Source organism: Lepidochelys kempii, chromosome 22, assembly GCF_965140285.1.
Source record: "Lepidochelys kempii isolate rLepKem1 chromosome 22, rLepKem1.hap1, whole genome shotgun sequence".
Taxonomy (NCBI): domain Eukaryota; kingdom Metazoa; phylum Chordata; order Testudines; family Cheloniidae; genus Lepidochelys; species Lepidochelys kempii.
The window spans coordinates 4,628,787-4,647,446 of record NC_136401.1 but is presented as its reverse complement, the minus strand read 5'-3'; the positions used below and the strand labels follow the sequence as shown (position 1 = coordinate 4,647,446).

General features: G+C 45.6%; 1 protein-coding gene across 6 annotated transcripts in view; it reads left to right on the top strand.

Annotated features, from left to right (window-relative positions):
* The window catches only part of PKNOX2 (PBX/knotted 1 homeobox 2), a 688,475-nt gene that overhangs the window by 657,088 nt on the left and 12,727 nt on the right, over positions 1-18,660 (top strand). For all 6 annotated transcript variants that reach the window (XM_073320703.2, XM_073320715.2, XM_073320717.2 and 3 more), the window contains 2 exons: positions 5,514-5,590; positions 12,693-12,871. In XM_073320703.2, the coding sequence (XP_073176804.1) occupies positions 5,514-5,590; positions 12,693-12,871 (256 nt within the window). The remainder of the gene's footprint in view (positions 1-5,513; positions 5,591-12,692; positions 12,872-18,660) is intronic.

Genomic DNA, 18,660 nt, shown 5'->3' with positions numbered 1-18,660 from the left:
CTTGGCACCTAGATTTTTTGCAGTAAAATTCCCTGTGGCCTTATGTTTGTGCTTCTGCACATGTGCACTGCGGGACACCTAAGCCCCATAATGATGGATGAAATGAGAGAAGATAGGTGTTCCTCCATCTAACTCACCTGCAAGGCCTGATCTAGTAAGTCAGCTCAGAGGCTGCCTACCAGATTGGGCCCCAATAGGCATTCTTCCACAAAACAGCTGGGGAGACAAGGACCTCCCTTAAGACTTTTAGTCCAGTGGACTGGTGGGAGTCCTCCCTCTGCCTGATGGACAGAAGGGATTTTCTATCTCTGAGGTGCATGTCCTAACCACTGGGCTATAGGTCATTTGGGGAAGGGGCAGAAATGGGGCTCAGTCTCAGTCTCCCCTGTTGAAACTGTACCATTGTGGAGAAGGAATTGTTGGGCTGCAGAAAAAACGTGCCCAAGCACAAGAACAATTCTGGAGCCTGGTGGTTAAAGCACTCCCTTGGGAGATGCAGGATCCAGTCCCCCGGTTCCAATGACTGTTTAAATTAGCTTCATTAGGAGGGACTGATGGAAGCCCACACCAGAAAATCCTATTGCCTAGTGGTCAGGACACCCACCCAAGAGGGAGCAAAGCCCTGTTCAAATCCTTTCTTCTCCATCTGGTAAAGGGAGGACTTGAACCAGGCATCTCCCACTTTCCACAGGAGTGCTCGAACTGCTGGACTGGACTCTAACCTTCACCCCTGGCTTCTTGCAAAAATGGTGCAGGTGTGTAACACCAAGTGAGGGTTTGCAGCTGAGAATCCCAAGCAGCCTGGACTTAGGCATTGAACTCCTTGAGCGGGGTGGAGTTTAGAATACACCCCTCACCTTGCCATCTCCCATTGGCTAGTTTAGGTGGCACCCGCTCAGCATGCTGGCTTTTGTGAATCCCATTCTGAGGTGCTTCCCCATTCATTGTGTGGGGAGACTAGGAGCCTAGCTCATGCGTTGTGAATCCCAGTGGGTTTCTAGGCCCCTAAAGTTAGGCATGGCAATGCTCAGCATCATCAGGCCTTAGTACCCTTGTGAATCTAGCTCATAGGAATGACCAAACTTGATCAAACTGACAGCCATCTACCCTCCTTGCAGTCTCTAATGGTGGCCAACACCAAATGCAACAGCAAAAAATCTTATAATGGACAATTATGGAATAACCTGCCCCCGGGGAATGTCTCTTTATAGCCCAGGCACTTAAAAGTCGGTTTATGTTGGGCAGGATGAAGGTTTATATCTCTTATACAGTTTTATCCCAGCTAGACCAACTAAACCCGTGCTCCTTATGCCTTTTACATGGGACATTTGCAGACTGGAATGTAGCAGGTGCACCTTGCATTTTTCAGGATGCTGTCCAGAACAAGCTGAGTGTGTGAGCTAACAAATTTTATAAAGCTTCAGCAAGATTTGCCATGGCGCAATACACAGAGAATCAGTTATTAATAAGGAAGTAACTTCATCTCTTGGGTAACTGGCAGGAAAATGTCATTCAAACAAATGCCTTGAAATTGTTATTCTTTTTTTATTATTTCAGTTTTAAAAGACCCGAACAATCCAACCAACTATTTTTTAATATTTGTTTGAAAAGGAATGGGTTATTCTTAATCTGGGAGTTGGTGACTCCCGTACTGTGGGCTTGGCTAGTGGTTCCGAGGCGCCAGTAAGCAAGGTACATAGTGGCTCATTTTTCTGGAATGCCCACAGAATCTGTAACCATGTAACAAAGCTTTGGATCTGGACAAAGGTGTGAGTGCTCCTGTGACTGGAGTCCCAGTGCAGACTGGGTTATATTTTAAGACGATCTGGAAAGCTTCAGGGAAGGGAAAAGCTTCTGCCCAGTAGAGCAGAAACACAGTCTTGTTAGCTGCCCAGTGTAAAGTAGCATTACTCAGAGGTCCCCTCACATGTTGCTATTGCTGAGCTCGTTGGATCATGTATATTTTATTCAAGAGTTACAAGCTGAGATGTGCTGGATATGAAGTTTGCATAAACAGTTGCATTAAGAGGGGAATTTTGAGTAGGATTAAAGAGGTTATTTGACCTCTGTATTTGGTGCTGGTGTGAGCATTGCTGGAATCCTTTGTCCAGTTCTAATGTCCACAGTTTAAGAAGGATGTTGATAAATTGGAGAAGGTTCAGAGAACAGCCACAAGAATGATTACAGGGTTAAAAAACATGCCTTATATTTATAGATTCAAAGTAGTCAATCTACTTAGTTTAACAAGGTTAAGGGGTGACTTGATTACAGACAATGAGTATCTACATGGGGAACAAATATTTAATAATCACAGAATCATAGAATATCAGGGTTGGAAGGGACCTCAGGAGGTCATCTAGTCCAACTCCCTGCTCAAAGTAGGACCAATCCCCAACTAAATCATCTCAGGGCTTTGTCAAGTCTGACCTTAAAAACTTCGAAAGTAGGAGATTCCACCACCTCCCTAGGTAACGCATTCCAGTGTTTCACCACCCTCCTAGTGAAAAGTTTTTCCTAATATCCAACCTAAACCTCCCCCACTGCAACTTGAGACCATGACTCCTTGTTATGTCATCAGCTACCACGAGAACAGTCTAGATCCATCCTCTTTGGAACTCCCTTTCAAGTAATTGAAAGCAGCTATCAAATCCCCCCTCATTCTTCTCTTCTGCAGACTAAACAATCCCAGTTCCCTCAGCCTCTCCTCATAATTCATGTGTTCCAGTCCCCTAATTACTTTTGTTGCCCTCCGCTGGGCTCCTTCCAATTTTTCCACATCCTTCTTGTAGTGTGGGGCCCAAAACTGGACACAGTACTCCAGATGAGGCCTCACCAATGTCAAATAGAGGGGAATGATCACGTCCCTCGATCTGCTGGCAATGCCCCTACTTATACATCCCAAAGTGCCATTGGCCTTCTTGGCAACAAGGGCACACTGTTGACTCACATCCAGCTTCTCGTCCACTGTAACCCCTAGATCCTTTTCTACAGAACTGCTGCTTAGCTGCTCGGTCCCTAGTCTGTAGCAGTGCATGGGATTCTTCCTTCCTAAGTGCAGGACTCTGCAATTGTCCTTGTTGAACCTCATCAGATTTCTTTTGGCCCAATCCTCTAATTTGTTTAGGTCCCTTGGGCTCTTCAGTCTAGCAGGGAAAGGTAGAACATGATCCAACAGCTGGAAGTTGAAGCTAGACAAATTCAGACTGGAAATAAGGTGTATAATTTTAACTGTTAGGGTAATTAACCACTGGAACAATTAACCAGGAGTTGTGGTGGATTCTAGATCCCTGATGATTTTTAAATCAAGATTGGCTGTTTTTCTAAAATGTAAATTCTAGGAATTATTTTAGGAAAGTTCTATGGTCCATAATATGCAGGAGGTCAGACTAGATGATCACAGTGGTCCCTTCTGGCCTTGGAGTCTATAAATCTCTGAAAGTTTTACAGAAAGCTCAAAGATCTACTTTTCAAACAGATCTCTCGACAGAAACACACATATTTTGCACTCTAAAGTTGGATTTGTGGGTACAAACTGTGTAACCGGGGCTTGATTTTGCTCCCTTTCAAACCAATGGAAAGACTTTCATTGACATAAATGTGCTTGGTCTTGTGCCAAATGGGGTAACTGAATATTTAATCCAGTTTGTGGATGCCTGTCAAGGCTGATTCCCCACTCTGGCACTTTGAGTGCAGAATTCTCTGCAAGGATTCTAAAAATTGATACTGGCCACTCCAGGTTTGTATTAAACTCCCAAGGTTACAGTTTCTCTCTGATCTTGGATGGGTAGATGCTGCCACCACCCAAGTGCAAAAAACCCCTTTGGACCCAGGAGCACTTGGGAATACCTCCCAGTGTGGTACCCTCAAGCCCTTTTACCCCCTCACCCCTCTGGGGAAGAGCTGAGAAGAAAACAAAGGAAATCAGCTGTTGCCACCAGCTATTTAAACAACATGTGCACAAACCCTTTAGGACACAAAAAACCCAGTCCTGTTCTTAAAAAAGGTAAATTTTATTAAAAACAAAAAGCAAGAAAATACACCTGGAATTTAGGCTATTGCTAGAGTTTTAAAAAAGCAAATATAATAATTTAGCATCAAGAATGTTTTTTTTTTAGGTCCAGCTTAATGGTTACCAGCAAAGCAAAAGCATTTGGGGGTTAGCACAGAGGACTCCACAAACCTTACAGAAATAAAAGAGAGAAATCTAATCATGTCCTTCTAGACATTTTCTGATCTACTTACATATCTGGAGTTTCATATTGAGTAGTTTGAGGTATGATCTGGTGATTTTCATACCTGGTTTACAGCTTTTTACAGCATAGCTTCAGCCCTGTCTCTGTTTTGTCACCTTTCTCCGGAGAACAACAACAGACAGACAAAGGGAAAGTTTTTCCCCAATTTAAAAAGTTCTAGGCCTCCCATTGGCTCTTTTGGTCAGGTGCCCACTCCCTTCTTTTTACTTATGGACTTTTTTAACCCTTTACAGGTAAAGCAAGTAGAGAACAGCTACTAACAGGGATTTTATAGCTAACTGGCTGGCTGGGTGTCCATAAAAGGGAGCTGCCCCCGCCCCTTCATTTATCACAATGCCACTATCCATTTGTATGTATTGTACAAAATTGGCATGTATGAGTTTAGAAGCTTAAAGTGATTGAACTCAAGTAGCACACACAGGAAGTTTCCTATCATTCTTACTGCATATACGCATACAAGGTAAGGCTTCTGTAGTTCATTTCAGTCTTATTGCCACAATAAGACCCGAGTTCTTGAAGCTCAATCCTGAGTTTTCCAGTTAATTTGCCTTCTTTCTTCAGGAGTAAGTAATGCAGCTTCTTCCCCAGAGCTCCTATAAGTTACAATGATAATTCTGTTGGGTTCGACATTTTATACTGATTACAAGGGTCACAATCCCTATGTAACGTTTAGATCAGATCTGTGAATAAAATGTCCCAGCAATCACAAGCACTCATTATCACAAAATGAGTGGAGACCAGATGAGATAAACCAAGAGCACTTCCTGTTCTTTAAATAATAATCAAACCAAGGTAAAGTTCCCAAGAGTTTGTTCTAAAAGTCCCCAACACACTAAAATGTGAGTGCTGCTTCTATGGATTGGTGGTAGAGGGTGAATGCAGATGGCTATTTTGGCAGCTGTGATGCAAATAGTTTTAATAGTAATATAAATGACAGCTTCCAGACTGGCAAGGTTTCAGCTAGGTTCCCTGCTCTGGTTTTTCTCTGCTGCCATTGAATGTGTCTAGTGTCTATTACAAGAGGCCTTGCATACTACTGAGCAATGGGTTCGCATTTGGGCTTTCAATTCCCGTGTTCAATTGTAGGGAAAGGAGCACTTCAAAACTTGGTAATGCTGAGTCACCCAGAACGGAGGTGGGGCACCCTTTAATAGAGCTCATCCTGGTAAAACTCAGATCACGACAACTGACCCTGACCCTCTGCTCCTCAATGCCTTCCTCTAGGTAATGCACTATAATTATGCTATTGTCTCTTTTCAGCACCCTTACCCAACAGAGGATGAGAAAAGGCAGATAGCAGCACAGACAAACCTGACACTTTTGCAAGTCAATAACTGGTGAGTGAACCTGAGTGTGGGGGTTGTGGAATTTTCCTGCTTTCATAGTTATTAAACTGCTGGAGTCACGTCACTACTCTCAGTGTCCCTGCCTAGCCTGTGACTTTAACCACATGGATAGCAGGATGCTGATTCAGTTGCCTTATTGGCCATTTCCCAGAAGAAAATCAGCATCAGAGCCCAAGGAAGAGGTGTTTTTCTGTGGTTGTGAGGTGTTGTATCTGAACAATAGAGTAAGGTGGAAATAGCTCCTAGGGAAAAGAGACAAGATTCAAACCTGAGCACCTTATGGACTCAGGTTGGTTCTTCTTAGTCTGAAGACAAAGGAGTGAATTTATATCCACTGGTGCTTAAAAAGAAAGTAGACATAAAAAGAAACATCTCTATATAAATTGCTTACAAAACATTTAAAATCGTGCTCCAGGTACAGTAACTCTCCACTTAACGTCCTCTCGCTTAACGTTGTTTCGATATCACGTCCCTGCTCAGTTATGGAACATGCCCCGTTTAAAGTTGTGCAATGCTTCCCTATAATGTCCTTTGGCTGCCTGCTTTGTCCACAGCTGGCAGCCCCCCATCAGCTCCCCAACAGCCCTCCCACAGCACCTCCCACCCACCGGCAGACCCCACGGATCAGTGCCTTTCCCCTCTTCCCCTGTCTCCTGCCCGCAGCAATCAGCTGGCTTGCGGGGTTCAGGAGGGAGGTGGGAGGAGCGAGGACTTGGCACACAGGCTTCCCCTCCCTCCCCTGCCTCCCGAACACCACAAACCAGCTGATTGCCACCGGTAGGAGGCAGGGGAGGGAGGGGGAGGCTGAGCGCAGAGTCCTCACTCCTCCCCCCACCCTCCTGCCCCCAGAATGTCGCAAGCCAGCTAATTATAAAACTAACTTAAACAGAAGCTGATCCAATAAAAGATATTCCCTTGCCAACCTTGTCTCTCTTAAACCTTTAGTGTCACTTACTTCATTTCCACTCCTTCAGCCACATTTTCCACTGGTGTAAGTTTGTGATGTCCATGAAGTTATATCAGGGATGAATTGAGCCCTGAGTGAAACTTTTAATTCATGGAAAAGGCTTTTCAAAAGTGCCCATGTGACTTAGGAGCCTGAGGGCCAGATTTTTAAAAGTATTTAGGCATCTAATGATGCAGATAGGGACGTAGTGGAATTTTCAAAGGCAACCCACCAATCAAAAGAAATCAATGGGAGCTTTTGGTTTTCAAAACATAGAATCATAGAATATCAGGGTAGGAAGGGACCTCAGGAGGTCATCTAGTCCAACTCCCTGCTCAAAGCAGGACCAATCCCCAATTAAATCACCCCAGCCAGGGCTTTGTCAAGCCTGACCTTAAAAACTTCTAAGGAAGGAGATTCCACCATCTCCCTCACTAACGCATTCCAGTGTTTCACCACCCTCCTAGTGAAAAAGTTTTTCCTAATATCCAACCTAAATCTCCCCCACTGCAACTTGAGACCATTACTCCTTGTTCTGTCATCTGCTACCACTGAGAACAGTCTAGATCCATCCTCTTTGGAACCCTCTTTCAGGTAGTTGAAAGCAGCTATCAAATCCCCCTTCATTCTTCTCTTCCGTAGACTAAACATCCCCAGTTCCCTCAGCCTCTCCTCATAACTCATGTGTTCCAGTCCCCTAATCATTTTTGTTGCCCTTCGCTGGACTCTCTCCAATTTATCCACATCCTTCTTGCAGAGTGGGGCCCAAAACTGGACACAGTACTCCAGATGAGGCCTCACCAGTGTCGAATAGAGGGGAACGATCACGTCCCTCGATCTGCTGGCAATGCCCCTACTTATACATCCCAAAATGCCATTGGTCTTCTTGGCAACAAGGGCACACTGTTGACTCATATCCAGCTTCTCGTCCACTCTAACCCCTTGGTCCTTTTCTGCAGAACTGCTGCCTAGCCATTCGGTCCCTAGTCTGTAGCGGTGCATTGGATTCTTCCATCCTAAGTGCAGGACACTGCACTTGTCCTTGTTGAACTTCATCAGATTTCTTTTGGCCCAATCCTCCAATTTGTCTAGGTCCCTCTGTATCCTATCCCTAACCTCCAGTGTATTTACCTCTCCTCCCAGTTTAGTGTCATCTGCAAACTTGCTGAGGGTGCAATCCACACCATCCTCCAGATCATTTATGAAGATATTGAACAAAACCGGCCCCAGGACCGACCCTTGGGGCACTCCACTGGATACCAGCTGCCAAGTAGACATGGAGCCATTGATCATGACCCATTGAGCCCGACAATCTAGCCAGCTTTCTAGCCACCTTATAGTCCATTCATCCAGCCCATACTTCTTTAACTTGCTGGCAAGAATACTGTGGGAGACTGTGTCAAAAGCTTTGCTAAAGTCAAGGAACAACACATCCACTGCTTTCCCCTCATCCACAGAGCCAGTTATCTTGTCATAGAAGGCAATTAGATTAGTCAGGCATGACTTGCCCTTGGTGAATCCATGCTCTCTGTTCCTATCACTTTCCTCTCCTCTAAGCACTTCAGAATTGATTCCTTGAGGACCTGCTCCATGATTTTTCCGGGGACTGAGGTGAGGCTGACTGGCCTGTAGTTCCCAGGATCCTCCTTCTTCCCTTTTTTAAAGATGGGCACTACATTAGCCTTTTTCCAGTTGGCCGGGACCTCCCCCGATCGCCATGAGTTTTCAAAGATAATGGCCAATGGCTCTGCAATCACATCTGCCAACTCCTTTAGCACTCTCGGATGCAACGTATCCAGCCCCATGGACTTGTGCACGTCCATCTTTTCTAAATAATCCTGAACCACTTCTTTCTCCACAGAGGGCTGGTCACCTCCTCCCCATGCTGTGCTGCCCAGTGCAGTAGTCTGGGAGCTGACCTTGTTCGTGAAGACAGAGGCAAAAAAAGCATTGAGTACATTAGCTTTTTCCACATCCTCTGTCACAAGGTTGCCTCCCTCATGCAGTAAGGGGCCCACACTTTCCTTGACTTTCTTCTTGTTGCTAACATACCTGAAGAAACCCTTCTTGTTACTCTTAACATCCCTCGTTAGCTGCAACTCCAGGTGTGATTTAGCCTTCCTGATTTCATTCCTACATGCCCGAGCAATATTTATATACTCATCCCTGGTCATTTGTCCAATCTTCCACTTCTTGTAAGTCTCTTTTTTGTGTTTAAGATCAGCAAGGATTTCTCTGTGAAGCCAAGCTCATCGCCTGCCATATTTACTATTCTTTCTACACATCGGGATGGTTTGTCCCTGTAACCTCAATAAGGATTCTTTAAAATACAGCCAGCTCTCCTGGACTCCTTTCCCCCTCATGTTATTCTCCCAGGGGATCTTGCTCATCAGCTCCCTGCGGGAGTCAAAGTCTGCTTTTCTGAAGTCCGGGGTCCGTATTCTGCTGTTTTCCTTTCTTCCTTGTGCCAGGATCCTGAACTTGACCATTTCATGGTCACTGCCTCCCAGGTTCCCATCCACTTTTGCTTCCCCTACTAATTCTTCCCGGTTTGTGAGCAGCAGGTCAAGAAGAGCTCTGCCCCTAGTTGGTTCCTCCAGTACTTGCACCAGGAAATTGTCCCCTACGCTTTCCAAAAACTTCCTGGATTGTCTGTGCACCGCTGTATTGCTCTCCCAGCAGATATCAGGGTGACTGAAGTCTCCCATGAGAACCAGGGAGTGCGATCTAGTAACTTCTGTGAGTTGCCGGAAGAAAGCCTCGTCCACCTCATCCCCCTGGTCCGGTGGTCTATAGTAGACTCCCACCACGACATCACCCTTGTTGCTCACACTTCTAAACTTAATCCAGAGACTCTCAGGTTTTTCTGCAGTTTCATACTGGAGCTCTGAGCAGTCATACTGCTCTCTTACATACAGTGCAACTCCCCCACCTTTTCTGCCCTGCCTGTCCTTCCTAAACAGTTTATATCCATCCATGACAGTGCTCCAGTCATGTGAGTTATCCCACCAAGTCTCTGTTATTCCAATCACATCATAATTCCTTGACTTTGCCAGGACTTCCAGTTCTCCCTGCTTGTTTCCCAGGCTTCATGCATTTGTGTATAGGCACTTGAGATAACCCGCTGATCGCCCCTCATTCTCAGTATGAGGCAGGAGCCCTTCCCTCTCATGCACTCCTGCTCGTGCTTCCTCCCGGTATCCCACTTCCCCACTTACCCCAGGGCTTTGGTCTCCTTCCCCCGGTGAACCTAGTTTAAAGCCCTCCTCACTAGGTTAGCCAGCCTGCTGGCAAAGATGCTCTTCCCTCTCTTCGTAAGATGGAGCCCGTCTCTGCCCAGCACTCCTCCTTCATGGAACACCATCCCATGGTCAAAGAAACCAAAGCCTTCTCTCCGACACCACCTGCGTAGCCATTCGTTGACTTCCACGATTCGACGCTCCCTACCTAGGCCTTTTCCTTCCACGGGGAGGATGGACAAGAATACCACTTGCGCCTCAAACTCCTTTATCCTTCTTCCCAGAGCCACGTAGTCTGCAGTGATCCGCTCAAGGTCATTCTTGGCAGTATCATTGGTGCCCACGTGGAGAAGCAGGAAGGGGTAGCGATCTGAGGGCTTGATGAGTCTACATGTACACACCTAACCCCAAGCTCCCACTGGGCCCTGCTCCGTAGAAGTGTAGAAGTGGAACCAGACAGAGTGTCTGTGCCCAAGAAGCCAGAGCCACAAGCTCTGCCTGGAGCTGCCCATACTGAGGAAAGCTTGGAGCTGAGCTTTGGGGGAATTTTTGAAAATCCCTCTAGGTTCGTATCTGCATCATTAGACACCTAAATACTGATAAATATCTGGGCCTTAGGCCTAAATGTCATAGTGGCAGGCAAACTAGAACAATATAGACAAATCAAGAGCTGTAGAATTATTTAGGACTATGGGATTGTTTATCCAGAGAGTGTTGCACTGTTTGAAGAGTATACTGTAGAATGTATGGACTGAGGAGCAGGGTAATTACATGGAGCATTGCCTGGAGAGTACTTTACTGTTTATCATAGAATCATAGAATATCAGGGTTGGAAGGGACCTCAGGAGGTATCTAATCTAACCCCCTGCTCAAAGCAGGACCAACCCCAACTAAATCATCCCAGCCAGGGCTTTGTCAAACCAGGCCTTAAAAACCTCTAAGGATGGAGATTCCACCACCTCCCTAGGTAACCCATTCCAGTGCTTCACCACCCTCCCAGTGAAAACATTTTTCCTAATATCCAACCTAGACCTCCCCCACTGCAGCTTGAGACCACTGCTCCTTGTTCTGTCATCTGCCGCCACCGAGAACAGCCAAGCTCCATCCTCTTTGGACCCCCCAGCAGGCAGTTGAAGGCTGCTGTCATTATGTGGGGTCATCATCATCCAGGACTATGTTTTATTGTTACTTCTGTCATTTCATTCTGCTGCTGTTTCATTTGCAGCATACAATAATGCCAGACTAAACTGAGCAGTAGAATGATTAAATATGGAATGATGACGTTTACTTATAGTAATGATTAAGTCTACCAAGGGCCTGTACTGACTGATGCCTAGTAATATCATGTAAACTCTAGCCACAGTAGCTGGTATACATTTGCAATCACCCAGTGCCCCCTGCTGGTGAAAATATACATAATGCAATAATTAGTGTTTTATTTTTCTACAGAGGATAATAGTCAGCATATTGCTAGTAGTTATAACAAAGTACTTACTTGTGAAATAGGGTAACCTTTTGAAAAGCACCTAAGGGCTTGTCTTCAAAGGCAAATAGTTCAGAATAGCGATAATGGAGTAGCAAATGCCGAACAACTATTCTGCACTAACTCCCATTGTGGACACTTTTACTCTGCATTGCCTTTGGGTTAGCTTTCACTACTTTGGAAGTGGACTAAGCAGAAAAAGGCACTCTTGATGTGGAATAAGAGTGTCCACATGGGGAATGAATGCAGAACAGCTATTGTGCTTTAAAATCACATCCTAGCTTACTTCACAGTAACTTCTCTAAGTAGACAAGCCCTAAGCAGTTTAGGAGCCAAGTTTTGTTTTCAAAAGTGACTTGGGCACTTAGAGACAGATCTAAAAGGGGTTTAGGTGCCTGAACAATGTGAGAGGTATTGATTATGACCAGGAGACAGAGGGCTTGTCTACGTGGCTGCAGGGTGGACTATAGGGGTGTGAATGCACCAAAGTGTATCTGCCTAACAGCGAATGAAAAGGTACCTAGTTCACATTAACATAGTCCTGTTTGAAAGAGGACTACGTTCACACAAAGTAACTTTTGGTTTGCACTAGCAGTGTCTACACAGGGCAGTTAGAGTGCAACACTTTGGTATGCTCTGCAATTCACACACCCTTAGTCCACACAATGGAGCAGAGTAGCAGCCGTGTTAGTCTGTATCCACAAAAAGAAAAGGAGGACTTGTGGCACCTTAGAGACTAACAAATTTATTTGAGCATAAGCTTTCGAGAGCTACAGCTCACTTCATCGGATGCACTGATGCTCAAGCTTATGCTCAAATAAATTTGTTAGTCTCTAAGGTGCCACAAGTCCTCCTTTTCTTTTTACAATGGAGCAGTGGAGACATGGCCAGAGACTGCACAGGCTACCTAATCAGGTGACCTGTCTCAGGGGTCTAACTCCGAGAGGGTTTGCAGCTGAGAATCCCAGGCAGAGGGATCATCAGCCAGGTGCACCAGGGCAGCTGTTTGTGCGCCTAAGGCTCACTGCTCTCCCCTCTCTTCTCCTGGGCATTTTACTCCTGGCTAATGTAGGGCACTTCCCACTCAGCTGGCCAGCGTCTGCAAATCTCTCTCTTCGGCACTTAACTATCCCCAGGCACACCATATGGAGCCTGGGTGAAATTGAGCTGCCTAACCAAGGGCTAAACCTTCCACTAGGCGGGGGCCACCTGGGGCTGAGCCATTTCTAAATCTTTTTAAAACTCTGGTCCTTAAGAACCTAAGTCTCATTGAAAATCAATGGAACTTAGTCTTCTGAGTCACTCAGATGCTTTTGAAAATGTTACCCACAGTCAATAAGTGAAAGAAGATAATTATTCGAAAACCTTGTAATAATTCTGAATCTTCAACAGTGCAAGTAACTCCCTGTTTTTCCCCATGGGAAGGTTTATCAATGCCCGACGGCGCATTCTGCAGCCCATGCTTGATGCGAGCAATCCAGATCCAGCCCCCAAAGCCAAGAAGATCAAATCCCAGCACCGTCCTACTCAGAGATTCTGGCCCAACTCTATTGCAGCTGGAGTGCTGCAGCAACAAGGAGTCAATCCTAATACCAATCCTGACGGTAAGAATGGGGCAGGGACATGGCATGGGATTGACTCGGGAAGTCTGTAGTGCACATCTGCCTTGGTTATTGTACTTAATGTCAGTAATTAAGAATGTTTGCCTGTTAACGAGCATGCGGTACATTCACACTCTTTGCTTTCAGTTTCTATGGGGTAATGCCAGTTCTGGAGAGGAGAAGTGTGAGGTCTTCTTTCTTGAATTTTATCCAGTTTTTCTCACTGTACTTCTGCATATACTGAGGAGACTCCAGATCACCACATGCCAGTTAGTCATGCCCCTCCTGGCTGAAAAACTTTACTGGAGAAACAGCGAGGTTAGAAACAGTGAGACTAGTATGATCCATAAAAATATGTCACACCCCATCCAGCCAGTTACCTCCTTTAGCACCAATCTCCTTACAGGTTTTGATGGACAGGGCTGTGTTCATCTGGATCCTGTGTCCAGCTCAGCAGGGTGTAACTTTCTTATTTTCTTCCCATATGAATTTATTTGGTGGTGCCTCCTCCCCTCTTGTGCCTTCCTGGCAGGGTCACTGGGACAGCTTGGAATGGAAATTCCAACCACAGGTAACCCCCACTTACTTGTCAGCTAGTTGGAGACTCCCAAGAAATAACACAAACACATGCAAGCTATTCAACAGAGTAACTATATTAAAGAGAAAATAAATATAACAGAGTAAAAGGCTATCTCAGGGTCACCAGTGCCCATGCTGATAATACCCATGAATTTCCCCACTCACATGACCTAGTAGAGCAAAAGTAAAATTTAGTGTCCAGTTGGTACGCGTACTTCCCAGGGGCCCTTGATGACCTCTGACTACAATATCTTCTGTAGCAGCAATACACAACTTGGCTGGCTTGGCTCAGTACAGCCCAAAAGACTCACATGTGGGCTAGGATGATAAGTCCCTCCACAGGTTTAATACGCAGCAAGTAATAAAATCCCGAAACCCTTATCCCTGGCTTAAGGACGCAGTTCAGGGAGTAGGGGTCTCCCAAACAATGTGCCTGGGTATCTAATTAAAAGATGGTGCACGCACAACTCCATGAACGATTCTCAGGTTCAGAGATCGACCTAGACACTTCAGCTCTGCTCAGGGGCTGATGATCACTGCTGGCAGGCGTCCTCTTCCTGCAGGAGTCAGGATCTCCCCTCTCCACAAAGGGGTGCAGGGCTCAGGTGCAGATTATAATAACTCTGCTAAAAACACAACTCCTGATCTCCTGCCCCAGCGCTCAGCCACGCTCCCAGCAGGCGGGCAGCCCTGAGTGAGCACCAGAGCAGCACTGGCCACGTGGGGCCTGGTCTGTCTAGGAGCTGAAAGGCTCACGCCGCCCGGCTGGGGAGAGAATTTTCTCACAAAACTCTGTGTGCTGAGCGCTCTCCTGAGGAGTGAAAGCACCAAGCTGAGGGATGTTGCTGCCAGGCATCTGGAGGCCAGTTGTCAGGGGAACCCTGCATGCAGGCCTGGGGCTCACCAGCTCCCCCATACCAGTCCTGCCCCTTCAGTAGCTGGCTCCAGCTCCTCCAAAATGGCTTCTCCCCTCTCCCAGCGCTCCCACATCCTGCTGGTCACCCTAGGTCTTCTTCCGGGGCTCTGACTGGTCAGTCATGTGACTCTACTCCCCACCACCCCCAGACATGGCCCCTCCTCTGAGCAGGCAGCTGGTGGCCATCCAGGCACGCTGCCGTCCTTCCCCAGAGCTCCAGGGGCCATCGCTCGAAATCGGGGCTCTCCTCGCTCCCTCGGGGCTGCTCACAGTCTCTGAATCTGCCCTTGGCCCCCCTTCCTCCCGGGACAGCATGCGTCTTCCTGTGCCAGCAGTACACAGAGCCAGGAGCCAAGCTGAGCCTCCCGGGGGTTACAAATATATCATTAAATGTCTCCCTTTGGGAGGATGGGTTGCCAGATTCTCTTAGGAAGCTGTTTATTGTAAGGCACTTGTTCAAGAAACCTTTCTAAACATTTGTAATGTTGATAAATAGAGGAAGTTTGTGAGAATGGGATGTCAAAGCAACTCCATAAATATTCAAAGCACTCTGATTTCTTCATATTAGCTTGGCTGTGATCTGTCTCCTTGTAGGCTAGGTACTTAATGGAGACTGTGCTTCTTTCATTTAGGGTGACCAGATGTCCCGATTTTATACGGACAGTCCTGATATTTGGGGCTTTTTTTTATATAGGCACCTATTACCCCCCACCCCCTGTCCCAATTTTTCATACTTGCTATCTGATCACCCTACTTTCATTGTTCAATGATCTTCTGCTGGAGGTGAATGAGAACCAAGTACCCATGCAAATTCTGCTAGATCTGTCGGCTGACTTGATATTGTTGACTCTGAGATGTAGCTGACATGGTTCCAGACAGTCAATCTTGAGTGGTTCCATTATTTTCTTGCTGAGAGGACCTATAAGGGAAGTGTTGGGAGACTGCTCCAAAGATACGGCAGACATCTTTTGTCACTCCTCCTGTTTTACCTGTATATGAGGCCATTGGTTCCTGTATTGTAGAAGATTTTAAAATTGCAAGAGATTTTGCACAGTGTAAGGTGGGTAGGTGACACCCAACTGGGGTGTCTCCTTTTCTCCCCTCAGTTATTGCTCTTGTTGCCAGTTGTTGGCTATGTGTGTGTTCTCACTGTGTCCTATGCCAGCTCTGTGCAGGTAGCTGACACAGCAGACCTGGATCGAACTGCCCAAGAAGACCACAGACTCGGTTCAGTGGAAAGGCAGTCGACCAGGTTTATTATTGATGAAGCACGGTCCTAGTATCCCATAGACTCCACAGGACCACCAACACATGTATGCCCATTACAGTGGACCAGTTCAGTGAACGGCGGGACTTTCCAGTCCCCCCTCGGCCAGCCAAAGACACTCCCTCTGCAACCCCTCTTTTATACACTGATAAAAATAAGTTACATACTGCTCCTCTGACATGGCTAGTTACCACGCTTTACCTTCTACCTGTTGGCTCCATCAAAACATCTCTATCCATTACTCTGTCATTCAGAGGGGTCAGCGTGTCCTTGCATCATCTTCAGGAAGTGTGTTTACACCATAACCTTGTATCAGGGTGTTCTGGCACACTCCTTCTGGAATGTATTTATGCACGTGTCCAGTGCCTACCACTTCTTAGCCAGGTTCTTGCCAGGTTCTGTGAACTTGAAAGCAGGCATGTTTTGTAACAGGGCCTGACTTTTGTTCATAGCCTAACTCTTGCTAACTTTGCTTATATCAGCAGGACTTGATTTTAGTAGAGGTCTTGGGTCTTACCAGGCCTCTTATACCTGGCCTCATGTCTCAGGCTCTTTCTACTACAGCTCTGCATGCTTCAGGGAATGTTGGGAGCCCCAAGAAGTCTCCCAACCACGCACCAACATCTCCTGCTGCTCCCTGAAGCTCCCCTGGTTAGGAGTCATCACTTCGCCAGCCAAGGAGAATGGGAAGGTCTTAGGAGCATAGTTCTTCCAGTCAGTGGAGAGGGGGATGACTGGGAGCTACCTGTTCCCTTTTATTTAACCTCTGGCTCTAGTTATATCAGTATGTCACAATGAGCCTTGTATATTTCAGTGTTATGGGCCATTCTCGTAGAATGCTGTGACGTTTTTAATATGGGCATTTCACAAAATTCTTTAAGTATTTCTCCAACATCACACCCGTAGTCATAACCAGCAGTCTATCTTTTAAGAGGATGGTAGGGTGAGATTTTTCAAACTATTTAACATTTAAAATGTAATGATCCTCAGTTTACTAATTTGCCTAATGTTGTAGGCATTAGCTCTGAGACGACTTCCTTATTACAATTTTTTCATAAAGTCTGCCTGACACCAGCATTAAATTGCAACAAATATTAGCTATTATTACTGTTACTATTACCATTAAGGTAGCACCAAGTGTTATCAGGTTAGATTGGGCCCCACTGTGCTAGGTGCTAACAAAGATACCATGAGAGATGCTCTCTGCTCCAAAGAGCTTGCAATCTAAATAGACAAGAGTGGGAGGGGAAAGAGAATGGAAGCAGATTGCCCAGGATTATACAAAGGGAGCCAGGAATAGCAGCCACAATTTCTGACTCCAGGTCTAGTACCCCATCCAGTAGACCTAGTTGCCTCAGCACTCTGGCTCCCCTAAGTAGTAAAACAGGTTGCTAGTTTTTAAGATGCACCAGAGGCAAATTTTAAGGTGATGGAAATAGTGGTTTAATTGGTCAGCATAAGTGAGGGTGAACATAAGATGGATGAATTCACACAGGGTAGGGCTGAGGTGCTGGGGATGTAACAGGAAAACAACCAACCGGATAGTGAAAGATAAAGTAAGCCCCAAAGTGGAAGTGTCAGAATTGAGGTTGCCGGTGCATATGTAATATGATAGTCTTTAATTACATGATCACGTACTCTTTATCCACAGGACTCTGCCTCATTCAGTACAGAGGAAGGACCGTGCTCAGGGAATAAGGCAGCTATTCAGTTTTTCCTTTCATTCTCACCATTCTGTGTGTGGCTTCTGCCCTATCTAGTGCCACCATCCAAACCCTGCACCAAATATTAAATTATTAATTTCCTGTTGGGCTTTTCTATGGCGCTCATCATTGTGATATCTGAAACTCTCAACCAGTATTGAATGTATCTTCACAACTCCACTGAAGTTATGAGTGTATTATTTGCCCCATTTTACAGATGGGAAAACTGAGGTGAAGTGATTTATCAAAGATAGATTTCAGGACCACCTGACTTCCAGCCCCATGTTCATTCCTCCAGCCCACAATCTATTACTGCTAGCAGGACTGAGCAACTCCCAGTGACTTTAGTTGCAGTTGTGAGCACTCAGCACTTCTGCAAATCAGTCCCAGGTGTCTCTCTGTCGGACCCAGGTGAGTAAGGAACACACAATTAGTGGCCATCTATAGAAATGTGGATTAACATAACTTGTCCCACATCACACAGGAACTCTGAAGCAGAGCTGGAGAAAGCATTCCGATCTTCTGACAGCTACAGCCTGAATCACAAAATCATCCATTCTTCTTCCTGCAGTCCCCCCTCTCATTCTCTACATGCCTTTCAACTTCAGAGAAAGTAAGGTAGAGGTCCTATAGAACTGCCTCATTCCCTACACAACCCAGATTCAATGTCTGAGTACCATCCATCCTATGCGCTGAATAAGGTAGAGTCCTGTGATCATGTAATTAAAGACTGTATCACAATATATATGCACAAGGAATGGAATGCAATCTTAACTCTGGTTTCAGAGTAGCAGCCGTGTTAGTCTGTATTTGCAAAAAGAAAAGGAGGACTTGTGGCACCTTAGAGACTAACCAATTTATTTGAGCATGAGCTTTCGTGAGCTCCAGCTCACTTCATCGGATGCATTCAGTGGAAAATACAGTGAGGAGATTTATATACACACAGAACATGAAAAAAGGGTGTTATCATACACACTGTAAGGAGAGTGATCACTTTGAGCTACAGTGTGTATGATAACACCCATTTTTTCATGTTCTGTGTGTATATAAATCTCCTCACTGTATTTTCCACTGAATGCATCCGATGAAGTGAGCTGGAGCTCACGAAAGCTCATGCTCAAATAAATTGGTTAGTCTCTAAGGTGCCACAAGTCCTCCTTTTCTTTAATCTTAACTCTGGTATTTCCTAAGTTTCAAGTGCTTGACTTTGCAGTTTTAATTATGTTATTTGGACACTTTTTCCAGTGTAATTTCTTTTGTTTTTTAAAAAGAGGAAAATAATTCTGTTGTGTGCATCTGTAAGTACCCTCATTATGCATCAGCAAGG